This window comes from Chaetomium globosum, genomic scaffold (assembly GCF_000143365.1).
Source record: "Chaetomium globosum CBS 148.51 scaffold_1 genomic scaffold, whole genome shotgun sequence".
NCBI lineage: Eukaryota > Fungi > Ascomycota > Sordariomycetes > Sordariales > Chaetomiaceae > Chaetomium > Chaetomium globosum.
In genome coordinates, this window is record NT_165976.1 from 3,803,651 (window position 1) to 3,824,203 (window position 20,553).

At 56.0% G+C, this 20,553-nt stretch overlaps 5 protein-coding genes across 5 annotated transcripts; 2 read left to right on the forward strand and 3 right to left on the reverse strand.

Annotated features, from left to right (window-relative positions):
- Positions 1-4,169: 4,169 nt before the first annotated feature.
- Positions 4,170-6,200, reverse strand: CHGG_01230 (uncharacterized protein; the record flags this gene model as incomplete). The annotated part of the gene is made up of 8 exons (XM_001220450.1): positions 4,170-4,253; positions 4,366-4,491; positions 4,577-4,636; positions 4,699-4,847; positions 4,901-5,302; positions 5,355-5,737; positions 5,792-5,916; positions 5,976-6,200. 8 exons carry the CDS (start codon positions 6,198-6,200, stop codon positions 4,170-4,172), a joined length of 1,554 nt encoding a protein of 517 aa, XP_001220451.1.
- A 336-nt stretch (positions 6,201-6,536) lies between these two features.
- Positions 6,537-7,305, reverse strand: CHGG_01231 (uncharacterized protein; the record flags this gene model as incomplete). Its single annotated transcript, XM_001220451.1, has 4 exons — positions 6,537-6,547; positions 6,606-6,760; positions 6,875-7,007; positions 7,068-7,305. The coding sequence occupies 4 exons, from the start codon at positions 7,303-7,305 to the stop codon at positions 6,537-6,539; spliced, it is 537 nt and encodes a 178-aa protein (XP_001220452.1).
- Positions 7,306-10,941: 3,636 nt separating this feature from the next.
- Positions 10,942-11,905, forward strand: CHGG_01232 (uncharacterized protein; the record flags this gene model as incomplete). Its single annotated transcript, XM_001220452.1, has 2 exons — positions 10,942-11,431; positions 11,712-11,905. The coding sequence occupies 2 exons, from the start codon at positions 10,942-10,944 to the stop codon at positions 11,903-11,905; spliced, it is 684 nt and encodes a 227-aa protein (XP_001220453.1).
- A 330-nt stretch (positions 11,906-12,235) lies between these two features.
- On the reverse strand, positions 12,236-14,497 carry CHGG_01233 (uncharacterized protein; the record flags this gene model as incomplete). The annotated part of the gene is made up of 3 exons (XM_001220453.1): positions 12,236-13,358; positions 13,447-13,689; positions 13,779-14,497. 3 exons carry the CDS (start codon positions 14,495-14,497, stop codon positions 12,236-12,238), a joined length of 2,085 nt encoding a protein of 694 aa, XP_001220454.1.
- A 684-nt stretch (positions 14,498-15,181) lies between these two features.
- On the forward strand, positions 15,182-17,640 carry CHGG_01234 (uncharacterized protein; the record flags this gene model as incomplete). Its single annotated transcript, XM_001220454.1, has 2 exons — positions 15,182-15,212; positions 15,647-17,640. 2 exons carry the CDS (start codon positions 15,182-15,184, stop codon positions 17,638-17,640), a joined length of 2,025 nt encoding a protein of 674 aa, XP_001220455.1.
- Positions 17,641-20,553: the final 2,913 nt, after the last annotated feature.

The following is a 20,553-nucleotide window of genomic DNA, read 5'->3' on the forward strand; positions in this document are numbered from 1 at the left end:
CTTGGAATTGCTGTCAAGGAGGGGGATATGCAAGAGAAACGCGGTCCTGAGGGGTATTGGAGAAAGATGGACGCGTTCGGTGGGCTGTGCCTCTTGGCCGTGGCCGTGGCCGAGAGGGGAAGAGAGGGGGAGGACGAGATCTGGTGCGACTGGTGTGACTGGTGTGAGAGTTACCTGGGCCTGCCTCCGTGGGCCGATGGGGATCAGGAAAGGCATGGAAACACAGGGGAATATCAATCATTTTTTTTACCCGGAGCAGGAAACAACGGGACGTGCAGAGTGAGGAGTTCCTTGAGGGAACGGTGGTAGTGGAGCGGCCCGGCTGGGCAGTGGTTTGTCCCGCACTCGCTGCTCGTCATTCCAGCCCAGAAATGGATCAGGCGGGACTGCCAAGGGAGAAAGGAACAAGGGCCGGACGATGGGCAGGGGGCAGGAATGGATGCTCCGCTCCGGATGCCAGGGAAGGCTGTCGTCAAGCCGTTTGGGCCGCTTCGATGCCTGTCTCAAACCTGTTGAACCCGAGACTTCAATTGCTGCCATTATTGGTTGTACCTTGAGTGCTTTGAGCTGCTGGATGCATTGGGCGGTTTGGGTATGTCTGTCTGTCTTGAATCTCTGGTCAAGATCTCTCTTCACCCCTTGAACCATCACGTAATCGAAAGCCTCATTTTTGCAGAATGGGCCACATGGAAACACCAGCTGATGGGCCGCATGGTGAGAGGAAAGCTTGGCCCGGAAGTTGTGGAACGGCAATGTTTGGTGGTTACGATGGTTACGGTGGTTACGGGGGATCGGCAGAGCCTAGACCTCAGACATGCCCCAGCCGAGAAGTACTCCGTTGACGTCGATGACTTCCAGGTTGTCTCCGAGAGTCAGAGGGGCGGGTGGATGCATTGGCATCATGGATTGGAGGGGCAGAGCTTATCAAGTTGGCACACCTCCTGGGCCGGACATGCATACCAATCAGCAGGAGGGCAACCCGCCAAAGGAAACGTTTCTTGCTTCCTGGCTGGAGAGATGGAACACCTGTGCGGCCTCCAACTAGGGCAACAAAGGATCACAAGCTGTGACAGATCGCCAAGTCCACCGGATTGGTCACTGAACGTTTCTGCAACAGGACGAATTGAGAGATTACCTCCCCCCAAAACTCTGAGATTTGGGGGCTCAGTGCACCTGCTGAGAACCACCATGGCAGTAATTCCTGCTTGAGGATAATACAACCTCCGTCCATATCCGGCTTTCTCGAGGGTTCCAGAATCGGGGAGAGCCGAACATGCATCCCCATCTTGCATCGATCAACGGTTCGAGACTCTTGGGTTTTGCTATGCCAAGACATGGTAACAGGCTCTTGGTAGCAATGCTGTCGGCTTCGGCTCCGTCACTCCGGATGAGTGTTGGTGGGTGGTGAGAGGCGGGACGGCGTCTTGATAATGCATATGGAACCGCAGGAACTGAGTCAGGTACATTCCCAGGCAGGTAAATGGAGGCGTCCAAGGTGTACAGACCGATAGATGTATGGGTACACGTTCCCCGCTCTTTTACCCCTCCATCAAAGGGAAGTGTGCGAATTGTACTCTAAAGCCATCTTATGCCGAAGACTCAACGAAGCATGTCAAGACGTAGTTTTGGCCAACGGCATGCACAATGAATGAATGAGTGGGCTGGCTGCCATTGGACCCGGTCCAGTGAAAAGTCTAAGCCGAGCAACGTGTTGGGGTCACTGAAGATGAGCAGCAGACTTGATCCAGTGGCTGCAAGCCCTGCTGCTGCGAGGCACAGGCGGCATCTTCACACACCCTCCGCCTCCGTTCCTGTCGACTGTCAACAATTCGAGCAGTTTGGAGGGCTTGGCAAAAATGAAAGTGAAAGAATTTTCTCGATCTGACCCAACCAGATGGGACTTGTCAGGGAGGGTTGGCAGGGTGGCCGTTTGATGTGCGAGCCGAAAGTGACCCGAAATGTTCCGATGCGATATATGGGGGAATTTGATAGGCTAAAGGTGAATTCTCTGGCGCACCTTCCAGGTTCTGAAAGTGTCAGCCCAGGCGCCGCATGCAGCAGCCAAGCCCCATGTTCCAAGGGGGAAGAGCCCGGGCCATGAACCAAACCCAGGCTCCCAAGGTCCATTTTCCATGACCATGTCTCGGCCAGACTCTCGCGGCTCGAAAAAAAATAGCTCATATTGGACTTGCCGTGATGGATGCCCAACGGACTTATATCTCATAATCTCACATCACATACGACATCAAATTCGGCCATCCAAGCGAGCCAAAAATCACCGAGCATGCGCCGCAGACGGAGTGAGCTGCCGTAATGCCCATCAACGGGAACTTGTTGAACCAACCTCCCTTCGAAACCCTATCTCCATCTCCCCACTCCCGTCCCCAGAGAATGATCAGCCTGATTTCCATCCCGGCATATCCTGCGCAATGCACAATCGAAATCTGTTTCTAGCAAGGATACGCTGCAATGGGACGAAGAAGAGAGGGAAGCGCCAGCCAAACGCAGGCCACAAGCTGTTCCCAGCCATGGGACGGCCCGCATTGATAGTCGGGGAGAGCTCGAGCGTATCACAGCCCTTCGCACCCATCAACAATTTCTCAGTAGGGCAGGTGGGCCAATGCAGGACACATGCAAATCGACTATCGGTTTGTCGAGTTTCGCACACCTGCAGGGTCAGAGCCAGAGCACCGCGTATGTCGTGAGCATCCGAGGCACCCCAATGCCGAACAGCCGCAATCTTCACGTCGATCTTGCCGTGTGTATGTATGAGGAGTCGGAAATCCGGCTGGGGAAACTTGCATCCCCGTCCATCAGGAGCTGGGGGGTTCGTCTTGACTGAAACTCGGATTTCGATATGAACCTTCCAGAAACACAGGAGCTTGTGTCCCGGTCCACTGGCAGGATCTGCCGGGAACAGCCACAATGCTACCGTCCTAACCCCAGCCGAGACCACAAAAAATGCCGCTTTGAGTTCCAGACATCTCTTAGCTTCGTCCCGTACCCGAGTAACCCTCATACAAAACACAAACCGTCAGTAACCTTGAGAAGGGAGGCCGCCCTAGCCGCCCTGGCCCCGCTGGAGCGAGAAGCTCGGCGCACCACAAGCGTCGGGGCCAGCAAACAATATCCTCATGATCGGCATCACCAAAGCAAGGAAGAACAAAAACGAACACAGCATTCGATGGTGTTACACGGCCGCTGCTGCCTCCCAGCTCGTCCCACAGCAGATAGCATCTATCGAACGGTAATAAGTAAACCAGCTCTGTCCCCGAGCGCGCCCAATGCGCCGGCGGCTGGCGGCCGGGGGACGGGAAAGGGGGAAAGGGGGCGGGGAGGAACCATCAAAACATGTCCGCAAAAGCATGTGCCGAGGCCGAGGCTGCCACCTTGATGATACCACCGTGAACAAAGCCGTGCTGCCCTCCACACAAGACGCAGGACCTGACCATCGCGGGACCGCGCTGGCACTGACGCGCACCCAGCACGCACCCAGCAGAGAAAACTTGCGGATGCACGCAACCGAAAACGAGCGGCACGGCAAACCCACTCCCAGCCGACGGCCGAGTTTGAAGAACACCATCCGAAGACGGATGGATGAGTGAATGTGCATATAATTTGTCGTAGCGCGCGCGCCCATCCTCGGCGTTTCCCCTTCGGGGATAGGGGCCGCCGTGGTGAGAGGATCCAGCCACGTCCAACCCCATCGCCAGGCCTCTCGCGATTGTGCCCAGTCCCGCACCACACATGTAATATTTAACGTCCCACAAGCAAAGCAAACCCCGCAAGGGGCCGGCGGCGGCTGCCTCCCGCCGGCTTTCCTGATGGGACGTTAGGAACCGCTGCGATATCGCCCGCTGGCTGATGGCACAGTCAGTACCAGGTACATATCCGTGCTTTCTCCACAGGCCGCCGTGTTGGGTGATGGGCCGTCAGTTCACGATAGTAACTCATGGGTCACTCCCGGCCGGGAGGGACGACCGCCTCGCTCGAATCGGGTCTCTTACGGTGTTATGTACGCAAGCAAATACTGCACTGCACCGCATGGCATGGCATGGCAGGGTATCATCGGCTCCCGTCTATTTTCTTCCCCCCTTCCACTCCCCCCCGCCTCGGCAACAAACCCACCAACCCCCTCGACTCCTCGACGTTCGACTCGTCCGGCTGCCTCAGTTCCTCCACGTCCTCACGGCCTTGTCTTTCCCGCCCGAGCCGACCATCTTCCCGTCGGCCGCCCAGTCGACGGCGTAGACCTGTCAGGAGTTTCCAAGGTTAGCCACCACAAGACACGAGGGATAAGGGGACAAGGAAGGCGCGGGACGGGGCAAACCGGGTGATCCCGGAGATGATGGGAGCCTGCATTACCTCGTCTTCGTGGCCCGGTAGGTCCATGGCGAGATTGCCGTTGCGCGCATTCCACACCTTGAGCGTGCAGTCCTTGCTGCCTGTGACGAGGAGCCTGCTGTCGGCGGACCAGGCACACTGGTAGACCTGCGCGTTTATCTTAGTGGGCTTCTGATGGGGGGCATGGCATGAATGGCTGGGCGGGTCCCTCAGCCGTTGGACCGTAGCTTACTGGTGCGACATGGCCCCTCAGGCTCTTGAGAAACTTGCCATCCCTGGCATTCCAGAGTTTCTGCGTTGAAGGTTAGCATTTGGTTGTAGTGGTGGTGAAACAGCAAGTTCTAGAGGACTGACCGTGCTGTTGTCCCACCCCGCGCTGGCGATAAGCGTCCCGTCAGGGGAAAACTGTACCTGGTTCACCTTATTTTGGTGACCCAGGAGCCTCGCAACTGGCTTGTTGCCGTTGTTGGTCGGATCCCACAAGTACATGGTGAAATCATCGCCTAGTCCTCGAGTTAGCACTCGGCTCTCGTGGCAAGGGGGCAGGGAAACATACTGGCTGACACAATTCGCTCGGCAACTTTGCCCTGGATTTTGGCCGCCTTCTCAAACCTCTCCTTCGCCTTCGCCCGCTTGCCTTCTTCGGTGTCAGGGATCTCCTTAGTATGGTCGAAATAAGCAGTCCGTAGGGCGTGGTCGCTCGACAAGGCAATATGGTTAACCCAGTGTCCGTGGGCAGTGAAACTGTGCACCAATGTGCCCTTCACGGCATCCCAAACTCGGACAGCCTTATCGTGGGATCCTGTGTAGATCATACCAGTGCCCCCCCACCGTACACAACTCACCGACCCCTTGTGGCCGCTCAGGACGTGCTCTGTACGACCCGAGTTCACCACCCATATCCTACATGTACCATCCTTGCTTGCGCTCACGAGGCGGGCGGTTCCATCTCTCCATACTGGAGTTAAGGTTAGCTAGATTAATACCGAAGCCCGAGGCAACACACTCACGGTGATACGGCTCCCATGCCACGCCCAGCACCCACTTAGCGTGCCCCTTGAAATCCTGCCCGACCGGCTTCCCCGTTTCGGGGTCCCATATCCGGACTGTCTTATCCATAGAGCAGGTGGCCAATTGTTTACCATCAGGACTCCAATTGACTCCCAAAACCCAGCCAGTATGCCCTTTCAAGGTGTGTTTCGGTGTGCCGGAATCCGTGTCCCAAATGCGGGCCGTATTGTCGCCGCTGCCGGTGGCTAAACGGCTGGAGTTTATAGGGGAAAATTGGCAGGCAAGGATGGGTTGGCCGTGGCCGGGGATACGATGCGCGAGACGCGAGACGGCGTGGACCTTGAAGACGGCTTGTGGTTCGGCGCTGAGGGTAATGGTAGTCCTAGAAATGGGGTCAGCTCACGGAACCGGTATTGTAAAACATCTCCAGACATACTCAAAGGGGTTGGTAACTCCATGTTTTTGAAGTAGGCCGAGCAAATCGGTGGGATATTGGTCTATGATAACGTCTTTGCCTGGGATGTGGATGCGGAACCGATAGGGGGTGAAGTCTTCTCTGTCCTGGATGTTTTCTGTCAGAATGACTTATGGATACATTCGACAGAATCTGGGCCACACACCCTCCCCAACAATGTGTTCAAGAGCGTCGAGACATTCTTCTCGGTAGCATCGCCAAAATTGATCTCGATCACGTCGGCCATCTGGTTGCCGTCGCTGTCGACGAAGTTGGCCTTGAACGACCCAAGGTCGGTCGCAAGGAGTGGCGCAACATCTTGTTGTGTTGTTGTGCGTTCAATTTCCTCTCTCCTTTGCCTTTTTGATGGTGGTGGTGCAACTGTAGCCATGTTTGCGGTTGTTGTCGTGTCTCTCTGTGATTGTGAGGGGCATCAGCGGCCGGGGGTCTTCTGTCGCAAGAAGCCGGACAGCGGGAAAATTTTGGCGGTGAGCTGCTGCAGAATGAACCCCCCACTTCGCTGCACCCAAATCCCCAAGGCCCAGCTCGGCTTCTCTCCCAAGGCAGGGGGGGCAGCTCATCCCAAACAAAACACCATACACCAGTTCGGGTCAATGGCAACAAATAATTTATCTATTTCGCGCTAAACAAAAGCGCTACGTATAGCGCCTATCCAAAAACTCCAATCCTTTCCTAGGGTCACCGAATCCAACCCAATACCAAAAACTCAAAAATACCCTGTCGTCGACCGATATGCGGCGTCAATCTATTCCTGAGGCCGACTATCGATGCGTACTTCTTCCACGGTAGTGTCTCTTCTCCGAGTAGTTCTCGCCGCTATCACTGCTGTCATAGCTGTCGTACTTCTTCTCGCTTCGGCCTCTGGGTTCATGCCGGCCAGAAGTGCTCCGACTCCGTCCCTTAGACGACACATCCGACGACGAGGCGCGGCTGTATGTGGCGTGTCGGTCAATGTGGACGAATTGATCTGGCCGCGCGCCAACATGTGCCCACCGATCTGGGCGGTAGTCGAGGCTCGCCCGACTCGGTGGGAGATCGACGTACGGCTGAGGAGCCCCGTACGTGACCGATTGCCGCCGCCTGGGCGGCTCAACACCCCTTGACCGGTGGGACGATGTTAAAGGAGCCCCGTTCTCGAGAATCCTCATGTGCGCGCGAATTCTCCGCATGCCGGACACTATCATTAGTTGTTAGCGCCACCGTTCACCACAGGGTTTCTCGTTGAGGAGTAACTCACGGTCCTTCTCCACCTTGGCCACCAGGAACTTCTCATACCACTGCTCATATTCGATGGTGCTCATTAAGCCTTCGATGTAGGCCCTGCGCAGCCTGCGGAAGATGTAAGGCGCCTCTTCCTCGCATTCCTTTGCCTCTTGCTTCCGCTTCACCATACGGCGGAGCTCCCAGCTCGATTTGATAGAGGTGACGATGCTACCACAGGCAGCAACCGTCGCCAGAGCTACGGGAACACCCATCGCTGGAGGATAGTTCGCCCCTAGGCTTGAGAAGTTTTGGGAGTGTCGGTATGCTTGTTGGAAAGGTTTGGCATCTGTCACGACGGATCATGATCCTCTGAGCAATGGAAAACGGGGTGGGAGATTCGGTAGAAAAGGACGTGTCGGCTGATCAACTGATGGGCGTGGGCCGACCAGCGTCGAGACCCATGGTCAGAAACGTCAGTGTCTACCACTATCTTTGACTAATGAAGAAATCCGACGGCGCGACCAATCTCCGCCAGACCGGCCGTTCGCCCGGGCCTCTACAAGCTGTTTGCTGTTTCCATTCACGCCTTGAAACGCGGCCCCGCCCCGGCCTCGCCCCGGCCGGGCCCACCCAGCCACGACCGGAGCCGGCTTGGCGTTCCGCAACCCGAGATGCATCTCGTCTCCCTCGTCTTGACAGGGCAAAGGCCTACGGAGCATTCATGCTATGGCTGGATCATGAAGACGTCACCACAGCCATCACTGCTAGGACTTGTTTCGGAATAACCTCATCAGATGTCTCAACGAGCAATGGAGCCCACCGCTGTCCTCGCCTCTCCAAACGTTGGCAAAATCCGCGCCAAAAGTCGCCCAGCTTGCCCCAGAGGTGTCCTTGATCCGGATGTCTTCTCCCTCCCTATCGTTTTCCCTTGCAAGAATACGAATGTTCTCTTCATCATGGCATGGCGCATGCCAGGAAAATTGAGAGTTTTCGTTTTGGCCCCCGCCTGTGCCCCCGAAATACGTCAAACGCACTGCCGTGCCAGGGCGATGGTATGCGGGCAAACCGGCGCGGATCTGAAGTGCTGACAGGAGCCGCGCTCCAGTTGGACAACTCCCGCTTGAGCCTCCACCAACAGAACCTGGCTGATGAGGTGCTGTGCCGCCCCCGCCACAGCGGTCTGGTCTCGAGCACAAAAAGATTCGAAAACGGGCCTGCTCTAGTTCGACCCATTGTGATCCTCAATTGAAACGAAACGATTGATAAACGAGCGCCAGTCCTGATTCTCGACCTCTGGGTCGAAACGTGTTCCACGGGACTCACCTTCCTCGCCAGGTGGATCTGCTCCCAGCAACGAAGGGACACTGCGGACCACCGTCAGCCAGCCAGCCCCCGTCCTTTGACTCCCCCAGTCCACTTGCGTGCGGCTGGCCTTTCAATCGGCCAACTGCTTCGCATTGCGCTGTGGCCTGCTGAGTGCAATTGGCCTCGTTGCGAGCCGCTGCACCCAATCCCGTTGGTCGATTGCAACCTTCCAAAGCTGGGACCTTGACGAAACAGGCGGCGGGTGGTGCTTTTGGCGGTGGTGACAAACGCCAACCACACCTTGTTTCCGGTTCATTGGTTTCATTTGGCGTGTCCCCCTGCGCCGAAGAAGCAATGGGTTACTATTATGAGCCGGAACCGCAGCCGCAATATTAGTATGTCTAGTTTGTCAACTCACCACCCTTTCCTCTCGGCCCCATCTACCGTCCCCAATGATTTGCACAGCGAGGGAAACGAGCAAAGTGCGCTGAGCTAAAGTTTCCTTGATTCTCGACTCTAGCGGACGCATACTAACATGAATTGGGAAATCAGTACACGACCGCCTCCTAGGGCATACTATCCTCCCTCGCCCAGTGACCATGGGGTCATATACCAGGTTGAGGGTCCACGGCCCATTTCGCCGTCACCAACACGTGTCGTGGTAGTCGAGAAAAGGAGACGGGAAGAGCCTGTGGGGTTCTTGCCCTGGCTTTGCGGTAGCCTATGTTGCTGCTTCGTTTGCTTTGAGTGTGCCGATGATTGTTGGTGTTGTTGCCCAGGGGATGATTATGACTGATTGAGTTCGCCAGACGGTCAAGAGGGACGGGACTGGAGCTTACGATGCGATGATAACGAATCTATGAGGATACCCTTCTATGATATATTATTATTCATACTCCGCTATGCCCTAGGGCGTGCCGGACCCTCTGCTATTTAGTGTACAGGAAAACCGTGCCTTCCCGGGCCGGGTGAAAAAACCCATACCAACAATCAAGGAACGATGCGTTCTGGTGAGTCTGCGTATACAAAGAGAGGAGGCCTCCTGGCCTCCGGACGGGGGCATTTCAGGCCGCCGCTTCCAGCTCGAGCCTCCTGGCTAAGCTGTACATCGGCAGCTTCCCCGAGTCCATCAGCCAGTCGAGGATCCTCCTCGCGAGCCGTGCAGTCGTGGGATTGATGCCGTGTAGAACAGAGTAAAAGTCCCGTCGTGTCCGAATCCCAGTTCTCTCCCATCTTCGAGTCAACGGTGGGGGCCAAACACCACACTACCAGGTGTTCGGCAGTCTCCCGTCCCTCCCCGCACTCGCAGGCGGGCGTTAGGACCTCTGGGACCCCTCGCAAAAACAGATAGTCCCGTAGGCCTATTGCTCCCGTTCGGATCTGGGTCAGCAGAGAACTCTTTGCCTTGCTGAGACCGTCGTGCCGTCTTAGGGTTTCATCTAGGAATACAACACCGGTCAGGTCATGCGAGTCAAGACCATTACCATTAGGTATCTACCTACCTAGGTACCTTAAATGTAAATACTAAGGTAGGGAAATGTGAACGAAGCACAGCGTGTTCAAGAGATTGTTGATTACTGGTTGTCAGGGTCAGAAGAGGACTTCAACATACACCCCCTTCATTGGGAACGGTAAGGTAGGTAATGTGAATGCCGTGGATCTATGTGTTAAACCAAACGAGGGGCTGTTGTTACGGCGAAGTCGGGAGCTCCGCAGATGTCGGCCCCGTTGTCTTCGTGCAGTTGATTCAGTAGATCGATCAGTGCAGGAGGAGTAACCTTTTCTATCATGCGTAACACTGACTACCGGTGATCACATCAAAACGTACGAGTTTCATTGAAGGGCCAATTATTTTGTGCCTGAAAGGGTACCCCTTACTCCAGTGAGAAGGGGTAAGTTGTATCCAAGAATTAGTTAGGTATTTTTCTCTATCAAGGCTGGAACAAAACATGGCTACTGAGTACGGCCGAAATATGAACGAAAAGGTGTCAAAGTATAATAACAGGTACCCTATAACACTGCCGCAAATACAACCGGAAAATGCATCTACCTCATCCTTGTAAGGGGCCTGGGGGAGGGGTTGCGCACCACGATTTTGGCCCCCAAGGGCAGAGGCTGACATGCAGCCACAGCAACAATGGAGCGTTGCAGTTCGTGCTGCACAGCCATTCACTAAGTTAAGTAATGGCAATTGTTGGCAGTGTTGGCCGTTGGGCTCGTGCAGATCCAAAAATGAATTGCCGTTCTCGCATTGGTGATGCATCACGACTGCCTAAGTTGAGGCTGGAGCACCTGTGCAGTTCCATTCAGGGTTGCATGGCATCATGGATCCAAGTCCAGCAAGCCCAACCAGAGTTGTTTACATGGTCGGACTTATGGGGCGGCTAAGGGGCGCAGCGCTGACCGCAGCGGCACGATCCCACAGGATTCATCGGGCGCCAAGGCAGTGAAACCACGCCGTTGAACCTCTTGATATAGAAAGCAGACATAAACATTCGTCTGATGAGCATCATATTCGACATCGTTACCGGCCTGGTATTGTCTGGGCACACCGTCAAACACCCCATCCAGCCCAACCACCGGCCTTAGCAAAATTGGAAATCATGTTTCTCAAGGCTTCTTATACAACCACGGTTCTAGCCGCTCTTGGCTTGATACTGGCTTTACAAATCCAGTTGGTTCATGCCTTGCCTCTCCAGACATCTGCCGCCATCAAACCCACAACACAAATAAACCACGATGCAAAGCCATGGCTGGCCACAAGGGCGCGGCAATCACCCCAGACCACAAATCTCCTCCGTAACCACGAAGAGGACAACACATCGTCGACGGTACCGCTCCTCGTTGTCCCAAACGACACGTTTCGAATTATTAGAGATCTTCCACAGCAACTTCTTCGGCGGGCGTCTGGCGTAGCAACCAACCAGACATTCCTCACAGCCATGTTCGTGGTTCTGATCGTCGTATCGGTGCTTATTGGAGTGGCAATTGGCTCCATCGCCATCTGTGGCTTGGATTGGAAGCGGTACCTGTCCAGATCAAAGCCGAGAGAGTATATGGAGGAAAAGGGCTTGGCGAAGGGGCTAGAGAATAGTAAGGAGAAGGGTATGGGAGGTGCAAACTAGCAGGTGGTCTTTTGTTTTTGGGAGCTCGTTCATATCCTGGCATTTTGAGAGAAGCTGGAAAAGGGACGGCGTTGTCGGTTTGCTTTTACATTGGTGGATACCCAGAGATACCCTTTTCTTACCCACTTCGATGATTACCTATCCTAAGAAGGACACACAGGTCAATTCCATACAGTTTTGAGTCGGTTAAGGCCCAGTATAAAGGCAGTTAAACCGAAGCTCAACGTGTGCAACCTACAACAACACAGCCTTGCTCGTTGAAACGTTTGAGGAAGAAGATGGCCCAGAAACAGTAAATGTCCGCCGCGAATCCTACGATCGCGGTCTCGTAATGCCTATGCGTTTGGCCCTCTGGTCACAGGGCCGCGGTTCGGAGAACCGTGTCAAAAGGGTCACTTCTGCAACCGTGGAAAAGAAAAGGAAAGATTATCTGCCTCCTTAACTCAAGGGGGGTCCGGCCCCCTGACTACTTATACAAATTTGTGAGCGATGCAAGTACGAAGTAGTCCTACAGTCTTTGACTCCTTGGGTAGAGTGTTATCAGAGGCTGATCGCGTGTGGATGGCTTGAACAAACTACGTTGGTTTGGATTGACTACGGACCCTGGCACGCTACTTTCATTGAGAAAGGTAATACATGAGAGCGTATAACTAACCCCTTTCCTCGGAGCCCAAGTACCTAATAATGATTTCTTTAGTACGTTCAGCAGTTGTCATTCTTCTGACCTCAACCCCAACTCCTGCCAAGACTCCCGATGGAGTTGATTCCCTACCTACTCCCTCTGCGCCGCCTTCTCGGCTCTCAAGGCCGAAATCAATCCCAGCCAGCGCGCGTGCTTCTTGGGTAGATAGCTCGGCAGGCCCAGGAAGGGCGGATGCCTATGCCCTTGCCCGGCGTCCCTTGGCCAGGGCGTGGTGCCGTCGATTAGCCAGACGGCCTCCCTGGCGCCGGGGATGTCCATGCGGCTGTAGAGCCACGCGTACAGGCCGGCGACGGCGCTCTCAATGGCGCCGACGACCCACGCGTGGTGCGGGCTCGACGCCTCGCCGATCAGCACCAGGTTGCCGGCTGGCTGCACGACCTTGGGCCACAGCGTGCTGAACTGCTGGGCGCGGAAGAAGGCGAAGGCGCCGGCGGTCGTGGCGTCGTCTGACCAGTCGTGGGCGTAGTGGTCGAGGTAGGACGCCGAGATGGTGGCGAACAGCTGCGCCTCGTCGTCGCGCGTCGTCGTGTGCAGCCGCGCCAGCTCGCGCAGCAGCAGCGCCTTGAGCTCGTCCTCGCCGGCGGGTGAGGCCCGCGAGATCAGGGCGCCGATGCGCTCCGCGTCCTGCTGCCACGTGTACGAGACGAGCAGCACGGACGGCTCCGAGGGGTCGTCGAGCACGTTATACGAGGGGTACACGAGCGTGCGGATGTGCAGGTCCGAGTGGCCCAGCCCGCCCTTCTCGATCCGCTGGCCGCCGGGCATCCTCTGGCGCCACCAGGCGCTCGAGAACTTGATGCCCACCTTGCACGACTCGCCGTAAGCGAGCATGCGGAGGGCCATCTTGGTGCTATTGGGCACGAGGCATCGCGTCGTGTCGATGCGCCGGAGGCAGCCGAGCGTCGTGGTGTTGAAGACGCCGTCGTAGACGCGGCGCTTGGAAGGCGGGTCACCCTGGAGCGAGACTTCCATCGCAAACTTGAGCTTGCTGGACTGCTCCAACATGAGGGTAGTGCGAAGGGCGGAGACGGGCGAGGAGTAGATGGGTTTGGTCTTGAGCCGCTTCTCCATCAGCATCGGGAGCTGCTGTGCCCCGCCCATGATGCACCACCACTTGGTGGACTTGTCATAGTCAAAGTCGAGCGACTCGAGCACCGTCTCACTGAACGCTTGGTCGTACCAGTCGGTGCCGCTGTGCATCTTTGTTAGCGAGGTGGTTGCTAGCTAGTGGTAAGGGTCAAGGTTGTAGTGGGGACGGTTAGGGACGATGGAATGCCTACCCATTCATGGTCTCGAGAAAGTTGATGGTGCTAGTGTTGAAGGGTGGCCGTGTGGGGTCGGGTGTCGTGGTGTCCGGTGGCTGCTGCTGGTTCGTAGTCATCCAGGCACGCGTGGTGTATTGGTCAAACTTCATCAGCAGTTCCCAACCCCGCTGGCCCCCGTTTTCCGCATCTTCCCTCAGAGCCTGGCGCAGGTCTTCAATAGCATCGTCAACAACCTTGCTGGGACTCATGGCGAGGACGCTGGACACCCTAGCGCATTAGCCTTGATTTTCCTGGTGCGTACGTACATGTACATATCGAAACGTACAAGAGGGGAAGGGTGAACGTACGCTGATGGGATCGGGGGGTCTCTGTGATCCTGATTGAAACCAAAAGCATCATTGCCCACGGCGCTAGCAGCGATATTGACATAAGATCCCCACTTTGTTTGGTCGTTATAGCGGAAGGGCTCGTTTTGATCCTCTCCCGTAGGGTTAGTCATGCTGTACGGGACAAGCGATCCATTCTTCGTATCTCTCGTTAGTGGGCCCATGGGCATCTCCAGCCAATCAAACAGTTCAAACACGCGCTTCATGACAGGATTCTGGGGGAACCGCATGGCGCCCACGTCGTAGTAGTCGTGCGGGCCCTGCGGGTTCTGGGGCGGATCTGGCTTGAAGTTGTAGGTAAACATCCGTCCGCCCACCCGAGAGGGGTCGTTGGCTTCGAAGATTTCGTAGCCGATGTTGAACTCGGGGATGTGGTCGTTCAGATAGTCGAGCATCATGCCGAGGAACAGCCCAGCGACACCGGCGCCGACAATAGCCACCTTCGGCGGAGTAGATGGAAGTTGGATGCGTTCAAGACTCAGCTTCTCTAGGGCCTCTTGAATGTCGTTGGAGGGGGCTATATCAGGCAATTCGTGGAGCCCGCCACCCAACCCGGGGGGCAAATTGTCGAGGGGAAGTCTCTCGTTGTCAATAACTCGCGCGATCTCTTGCTCGGCAGCGGCAAGCGCGTACTGCTGCCTGATGGTCAGAGAATGACCCCAGCGAAGTTGAGTCGACATGAGAGGTGGTGTTGTCTGGATGCAGTAGAAATCTCCAAGAGTGGTAGTGTGAGTAGAAGACTTTGGGGGGTAAGGAGCTGGATATCGATGAGACCCTGCGTCTTTCTGGGGTCGTCGACCGGCAACTTTGTACCTAGATATCCGGCTTTCTCAGCTCTAGGCCCCACTGCCTCCAGTCCTCAGAATGAATCCTCGAAGGACAAACGAGAGACGAACCCCGCTTTGCAGGATGTAGCCGCAGGAAGCCCAGGCGGTATCAACCCCGCCCCAGTTCTAGACAACCTAAGGGAGTTTCTTTTCGCCGAAGGGTCAGTGGGGGTTGTACACTTCCGCATTTACCGCGTGCAGAGGGTTTTCCTCTCTTAATTGGTCTATTTCCCATGCCGCACTGCTGTCGACAAATCGACGTACAGTGAGATGCTTGGGGCTATTTTATTCATTGGGACGGGGGGGGGGGGGGGGGCGGGGAAGAGATGTCATTGGTAAAGGTGGCTAGACCGGTCGAGATGTGAAAGTTGTGATTCTACCTGAACCGTGGCTAGTCTTCTGATGTTGACTCCTCACTTGCGCTTGACGCGCGAGTCTTAAAAGCCATGTCAGAAAGTTCCTGAGCTTAGACCCGGTACGACGTGACTCGCATGACGACTGCAGAGAGCTGAACTTCAAGCACCTCGCCTATCAAAAATGTCATGCTCAAGAGTTGCTGGCACACCAAGTGCGTACCTACCTACCTAAATCTTCCCACCCTTACTGCTATGTAACGTTCCATTTCCTGATGTTATTTGATATCACGCTCCGTGATGCAGGATTTAACCAATTGTCCTTATCCCATGCCACACGCGGTTAGTTGTACCGCAATCCGTTGGAGAGTATGGGTATGGAACATGATGCATCAGTTGACAGTTCTGCAGGAAAGTCAAGAGCGGGGGAGGCCTACTCGGTACCGAGATACCTACCTATATTTATCGGCTGTAGTGGCGTTACCTGTGAGGCAGTATTTTACGCAACAGGAAAGCCAGAAAGGTTGGCCGTTCTGAGGTTGTACATGTAGAATTTAAACGTCTACTTAAAGTGTCTGGAGAAACTCGTACAATTAACGGTGCTTCTTGTAAAGTATTCCCTAGTAAAATTACCTAGCTTTGCTACCAGGGAGCGGGAAACACAATTTTGACGAGTACATACCTATTTACCTTTCGTTAAGAGATCCTAATCGCGTGAGATTGTCCCTTGCGATGGAGAGATTCCCGCTGCCCCTCGTTCCGCCTCACCGTTGGGCGCGCGACTATCTTTTCGATGTCTGCCGCGAATTGGGAATCACGCGAATCTTCGGCGTTCCCGGGGTCAATGAAATCCCTTGGATCGACGGCACCTCTTATCCCGAGAACGGCGTCGAATATGTCGAATGCCTTCACGAGAACATCGCCATGGGCGCCGCCATGGGCTCGGCCCGCATGACAGGCAAGCCGGCCATCCTGATCGTCCACGTCACCCCTGGCATCGCCCACGCCATCACCAACCTGTACAACGCGTCGCGCTCGCAGTTTCCGCTGATCATCCTGTGCGCGCAGCAGCAGAACGCTCTGGTGGTGCAGGAGCCTTTGCTGTCGTCCGACACCGTCCCTCTCGCCCGCAACTACTGCAAATGGGCGCATGAGATGAAGTCCGAGGACGATATGAAGCTGGTGCTGCAGCGCGCCTTCAAGGAGGCGATGGCGCCGCCGAACGGTGCGGTGTTCCTCTCCGTGCCGTGGGAATTCACCATGCGCCGAATTCCCGAAGGCGATCGCCTTCAGGGCATTACCCGGATTTCGCCCCGTTTCGGACCCGATCCGGAAAGCGTGCGCGACCTCGCCGACCGATTGGCGGCGGCGAAGAATCCCCTGATCGTCGCCGGCGACGCGGTCGGACTGGCCGGTGCCTGGGCGGAACTTCGCGATCTCGCTCACGCCACTGGCGCGCCGGTCCTGCAGCAGACCTTGAGCGCCGTCGCCAATTATCCCAATGACGATTGCCATTGGCAGGGCGAACTGCCCAACAATCAGGCCGGCATGCAGTCGGCATTCGAAGGGCACGATGTCGCTTTTCTGTGCGGCTTCTCCAACCAGGCGCAGGTGCTGATCTACACACCGTCCGACGGCCCGCTGATCCCCGACTCGGTCAGCAAGCTCTATCTTAGCAACTGCATCTGGGACATCGGCAAGAACTATTACGGTGACGCCGCTCTATTTGCCGACATCAAGGTCGCCCTGCCGCAGATCACCGCCCGGGTGAACGAGGTGATCGCCCCGGCGTTTGTCACACAGCGCAACGATACACTGGCCAGCCGGGCGGTTGAACGGAGGGCGCAGTGGGACCAGTATCTGGCCCAGGCCATGACTCAGGACAATGTGTGGGCCGTGGTGATCGCCGACGCACTGCGCCGGCAGATCGAGCAACATGAGCTTCAGCGTGATTTCGTTTATGTCCACGAGGCCATTTCTGATCCCTCTCCCTTCCAGTATCTGCTGCCGTACGCCGAACCGACGAGCTACTATTGCGTCGGCGGCGGCTCGCTCGGCTGGTCGTTCGGCGCCACCATCGGCATCAAGGAGGAAAACCGTGGGGTGCAGGGAATCGGCACCAAACTGGTGGTGGCCGTCACCGGCGACGGCTCCTCGCTGTTCTATCCGCAGGCCTGGTGGACGGCGGCGCACCGAAATCTGGGTATCCTGTATATCATTACCAACAACTCCGAATATCACACCCTGCAGGTGGGACTCGGTACTATCGTCCAGGTCTATGGTGAGGCGCTGGGCTACGACTGGAAGCCGCGCACTATGGACCCCGGCTATCTCACCATCCGTGGCCCTCAGCCCGACTTCGTCGGAATCGCCAAGGCCATGGCCGGCATCGAGGGCAAACACATCGCGCACCCGGACGAGGTCGAGCCGGCCGTGGGCGATGCCGTCCGCTATGTACTGGAGACCGGCAAATCCTTCGTACTGGAAATCAAGACGGTGGGGCTGAGCAGCCAGCAGCAGCCGCCCGACACTGACGATGACCGCGCCGTCACCCCGTCGCTCAGGACCCAGCCGCACTTGGACTGGGTCCATTCCGGCCCGAACTCTGCCCGCCGGCCGGGCGATACGGCGCTGATCTGCTAGTGGTGACCAAGCGGGCCGGATGTCACAACCCGACCAGGAGAGAGCCTGGTGCGGGGACAATCGTTGGCTGAAGGGGTCAGCCCCACCGCTGGAGCCGAGTCCATATTGAAGCCAGAAGGGATTGGGTCCGGGTGGAATCAATAACGAAGGACCCGTGTGCCGAGCAGGATCGCTCGGGTCCCGGGTCCTCGTTGAAGGTACGGAGGTACTTCACGGTCATTACTAGCATGTAGGGACCTCATGCCCGGCGAGATTTGATGATTTTGGCTTTTCAAGTAAAGCACTAGTCTTCATATATTGAATAAGCTTTCTATTGTGTTGTAAAGTGCAACCAGATAGCAATTCTAGAAGTGATTCCATCCCCGAATCTCTCACTCGTCACTCAGTCGCCAGGGCTGACGCTCCTAAGGGTTCTCGTAGATTTCCGATTTTTCGTGCGTTTGATGGTCGAATCGATTCGCCTCCACTGGGGAAAACCGACGGCGGACAACGCTGCGGTGGAGTGGTTGTAAGATAATGAGGGAGCTCCTCTTTTCAAGAAGCCAACAGATACGGTAGATGATCAACCATCCTATGCCCGTCGGCACAAATTCAACCTGATTTAGATCTAGTAACCTCACAATGGGGTTTTGTTTAAAAGCAGCCCAAGCCCTCTCAACTCTTCATCGTCAAGAACCAACATGCTCACGGGCTGGTGATTGAGTTTTGCGAGCTTCTCCCTACCGACCTACGTACCTACATGTATTCGTAGTAGTTCCAAGTTCTCCAGAGCGCCGAGGTTCGAGTGACGATCAGGGCCTGCCAAGCGGCAGCCTTCCTCCCATGCAACACAATCGGCTACCAAGGGCTGGATGGATGGATGGAATTTATTTCGCCCGGAGGCACTGGGCCTATAGGGCCTTAGCACGCTAACTACATCCGGATCAAATCGGTTTGCCTTTAACTCGTACAAGCCCCCTACTTCTTCCCTCTTTCTCGCTGCACCATTTACCTCTTGCCTTGGTTGTTGTTAGCAGATCAACTTGGAGGCTACTTTCTCCAAGTGTTCAGCGTCCTATCTTCAGCAGCTAAAGCGGGACCTGCTGGTTAAGGCTCGTGGTTGAGGCTCGTGGTGTTGAGTGTCGGCTTCTTCTACTGTGACTGGTCTAGACTCTCCTCCTCATTCAGCTCCAGCCTTCCTGTTGCCATTGCGTATTTGATCGTCGCCCGGACTGCCTTCATATCTGGTGACCAATGCCTTGTATCTGATGGCGCTTTCCCTCACCAGATAGAACGAGAGGCTTCCTCGTCTTGCCACTGTGCATTGCAGCATGTCTTCCCTCAGAGCTGTCCATCTCACGCATCGGAAAAGAAAGTGTTCCACTGATTCCCTCGCTTGTCCACAGGCACAAAGGTCTGACTCGACCGCCCCAATCCTGCTCAAAAAACCGTTCAGTCTCGCCATTCCGGTTCGGAGCTGCGCCAATACGCAGGCCTCTCTTCGCTTCAGCTTGTCATAGAGATGGCGCGTGTGCTTGCTCTGGTAGTGCTGCGTCCATGGCCTTTGAGAACTTGCTCACGCTTACAGGTAGAACTCTTGTCGCTCGTTGTCTTTCCATTGCCAGCCTCATCGCGGTAGACTTGGCCTGGGGTATTTGGGAGTCGGGTGTGCGTCCTTGCTTCGACGCTCTCTGGGCTGCTGCCTTGGCATCTGACCCCAGCGCGAAGTCAATCTCCGCTGGTATCCACAGAAAGTTGACCGAGTTCCCTCTTTGTCGGTGCAGCCTGGCCAAGTCGTAGATTTGCCGTATGATGCTTTGGCCGGATTGCTGCCGCGGCTGTCCAACTGCTGCCAGCGCTGACTGGTTCCTAGTGATCACGGTGATGTGCCTGTGGCAGATGCTAGCCGGTAACTTCTCCAGGGCCATTGCGATGGCTGCTAGCTCTGCTGTATATGGGTTCTGCTCTTCCCTTGTCCCAAGAACAACAGCATAGTTTGTCACAGTCTCGCTAGTTCTGTTGAAGAGAGTATCCCGTGCAAGGCCGCCCATGCCAACAATGCCCTTCTTTACGGATGAGCTGGTTGCGATCACGGATTCCCGAAATTTTGTTGACCAATCTCGGCCGCCTTCCCTCGATCGGCTTCGAGCGTCGGTCGTAGGCGAGGTACCCAGGGCGGGACGGCGTATTCCTGGATTGTCTCCATCCGGTCAACTCGTACTCCTTCGGCCACACGGGCAATTTTCTGCAGCGGAGATACGAATCGTACGGTGTTCCGGACTTTCTTCATGGCAAGGGGATGCGTTTCCGGGCAGCGTGTGGATGTTGATCCACAGACTGGCTGCCCGCCTGGGCGTGTCGTTCTCGTACGGGGTAGATGCTCGCTTCAGCTTTCCACCACGGCTGTTGCCGCGGTTCGAAAGGCTCCCGTGATGGCCAGGGCCCCGATTTTCTGCGCCCTGTTCAGCCAGCTCAGTGCCTTTTCCCCGCACGCATGCATCCAGACATTGGCAAGCGTAGTCCATGACCGGGGCTACTGTCGCAACAAATAGCTGTCTCGCTGTCCGCGGGGAAAGCATCTTCATTGCTTCTTCAGGGCCAGAGCGGCTGCGAGGCCCTTAGCCTGCCGGTCCTAGCAATGTGCTGCTTGTAGCGGAGTTCGCGATCCATCACGACACCTAGGATTTTCGCACTTTCCTTCGGTTTGACCACTTCGCCTTTGACCGAGAACGTTTGTTCTGAAAATCGCTCCATGTTCCTCGTGAAGTGTATGATGGCTGTCTTTTCGCCTTCAAACTGCGCACCGCTCCGTTTCTCCCAGTCAAGGGCTTTGTCGATGATAGCTTGGATTCCAGTGCGGTTCGACTCCGCTGACGGGCCCGTTACCCAGGCAGTGTAGTCGTCCACGAAGGCAATTGCGCCTCCGTTCGCGTC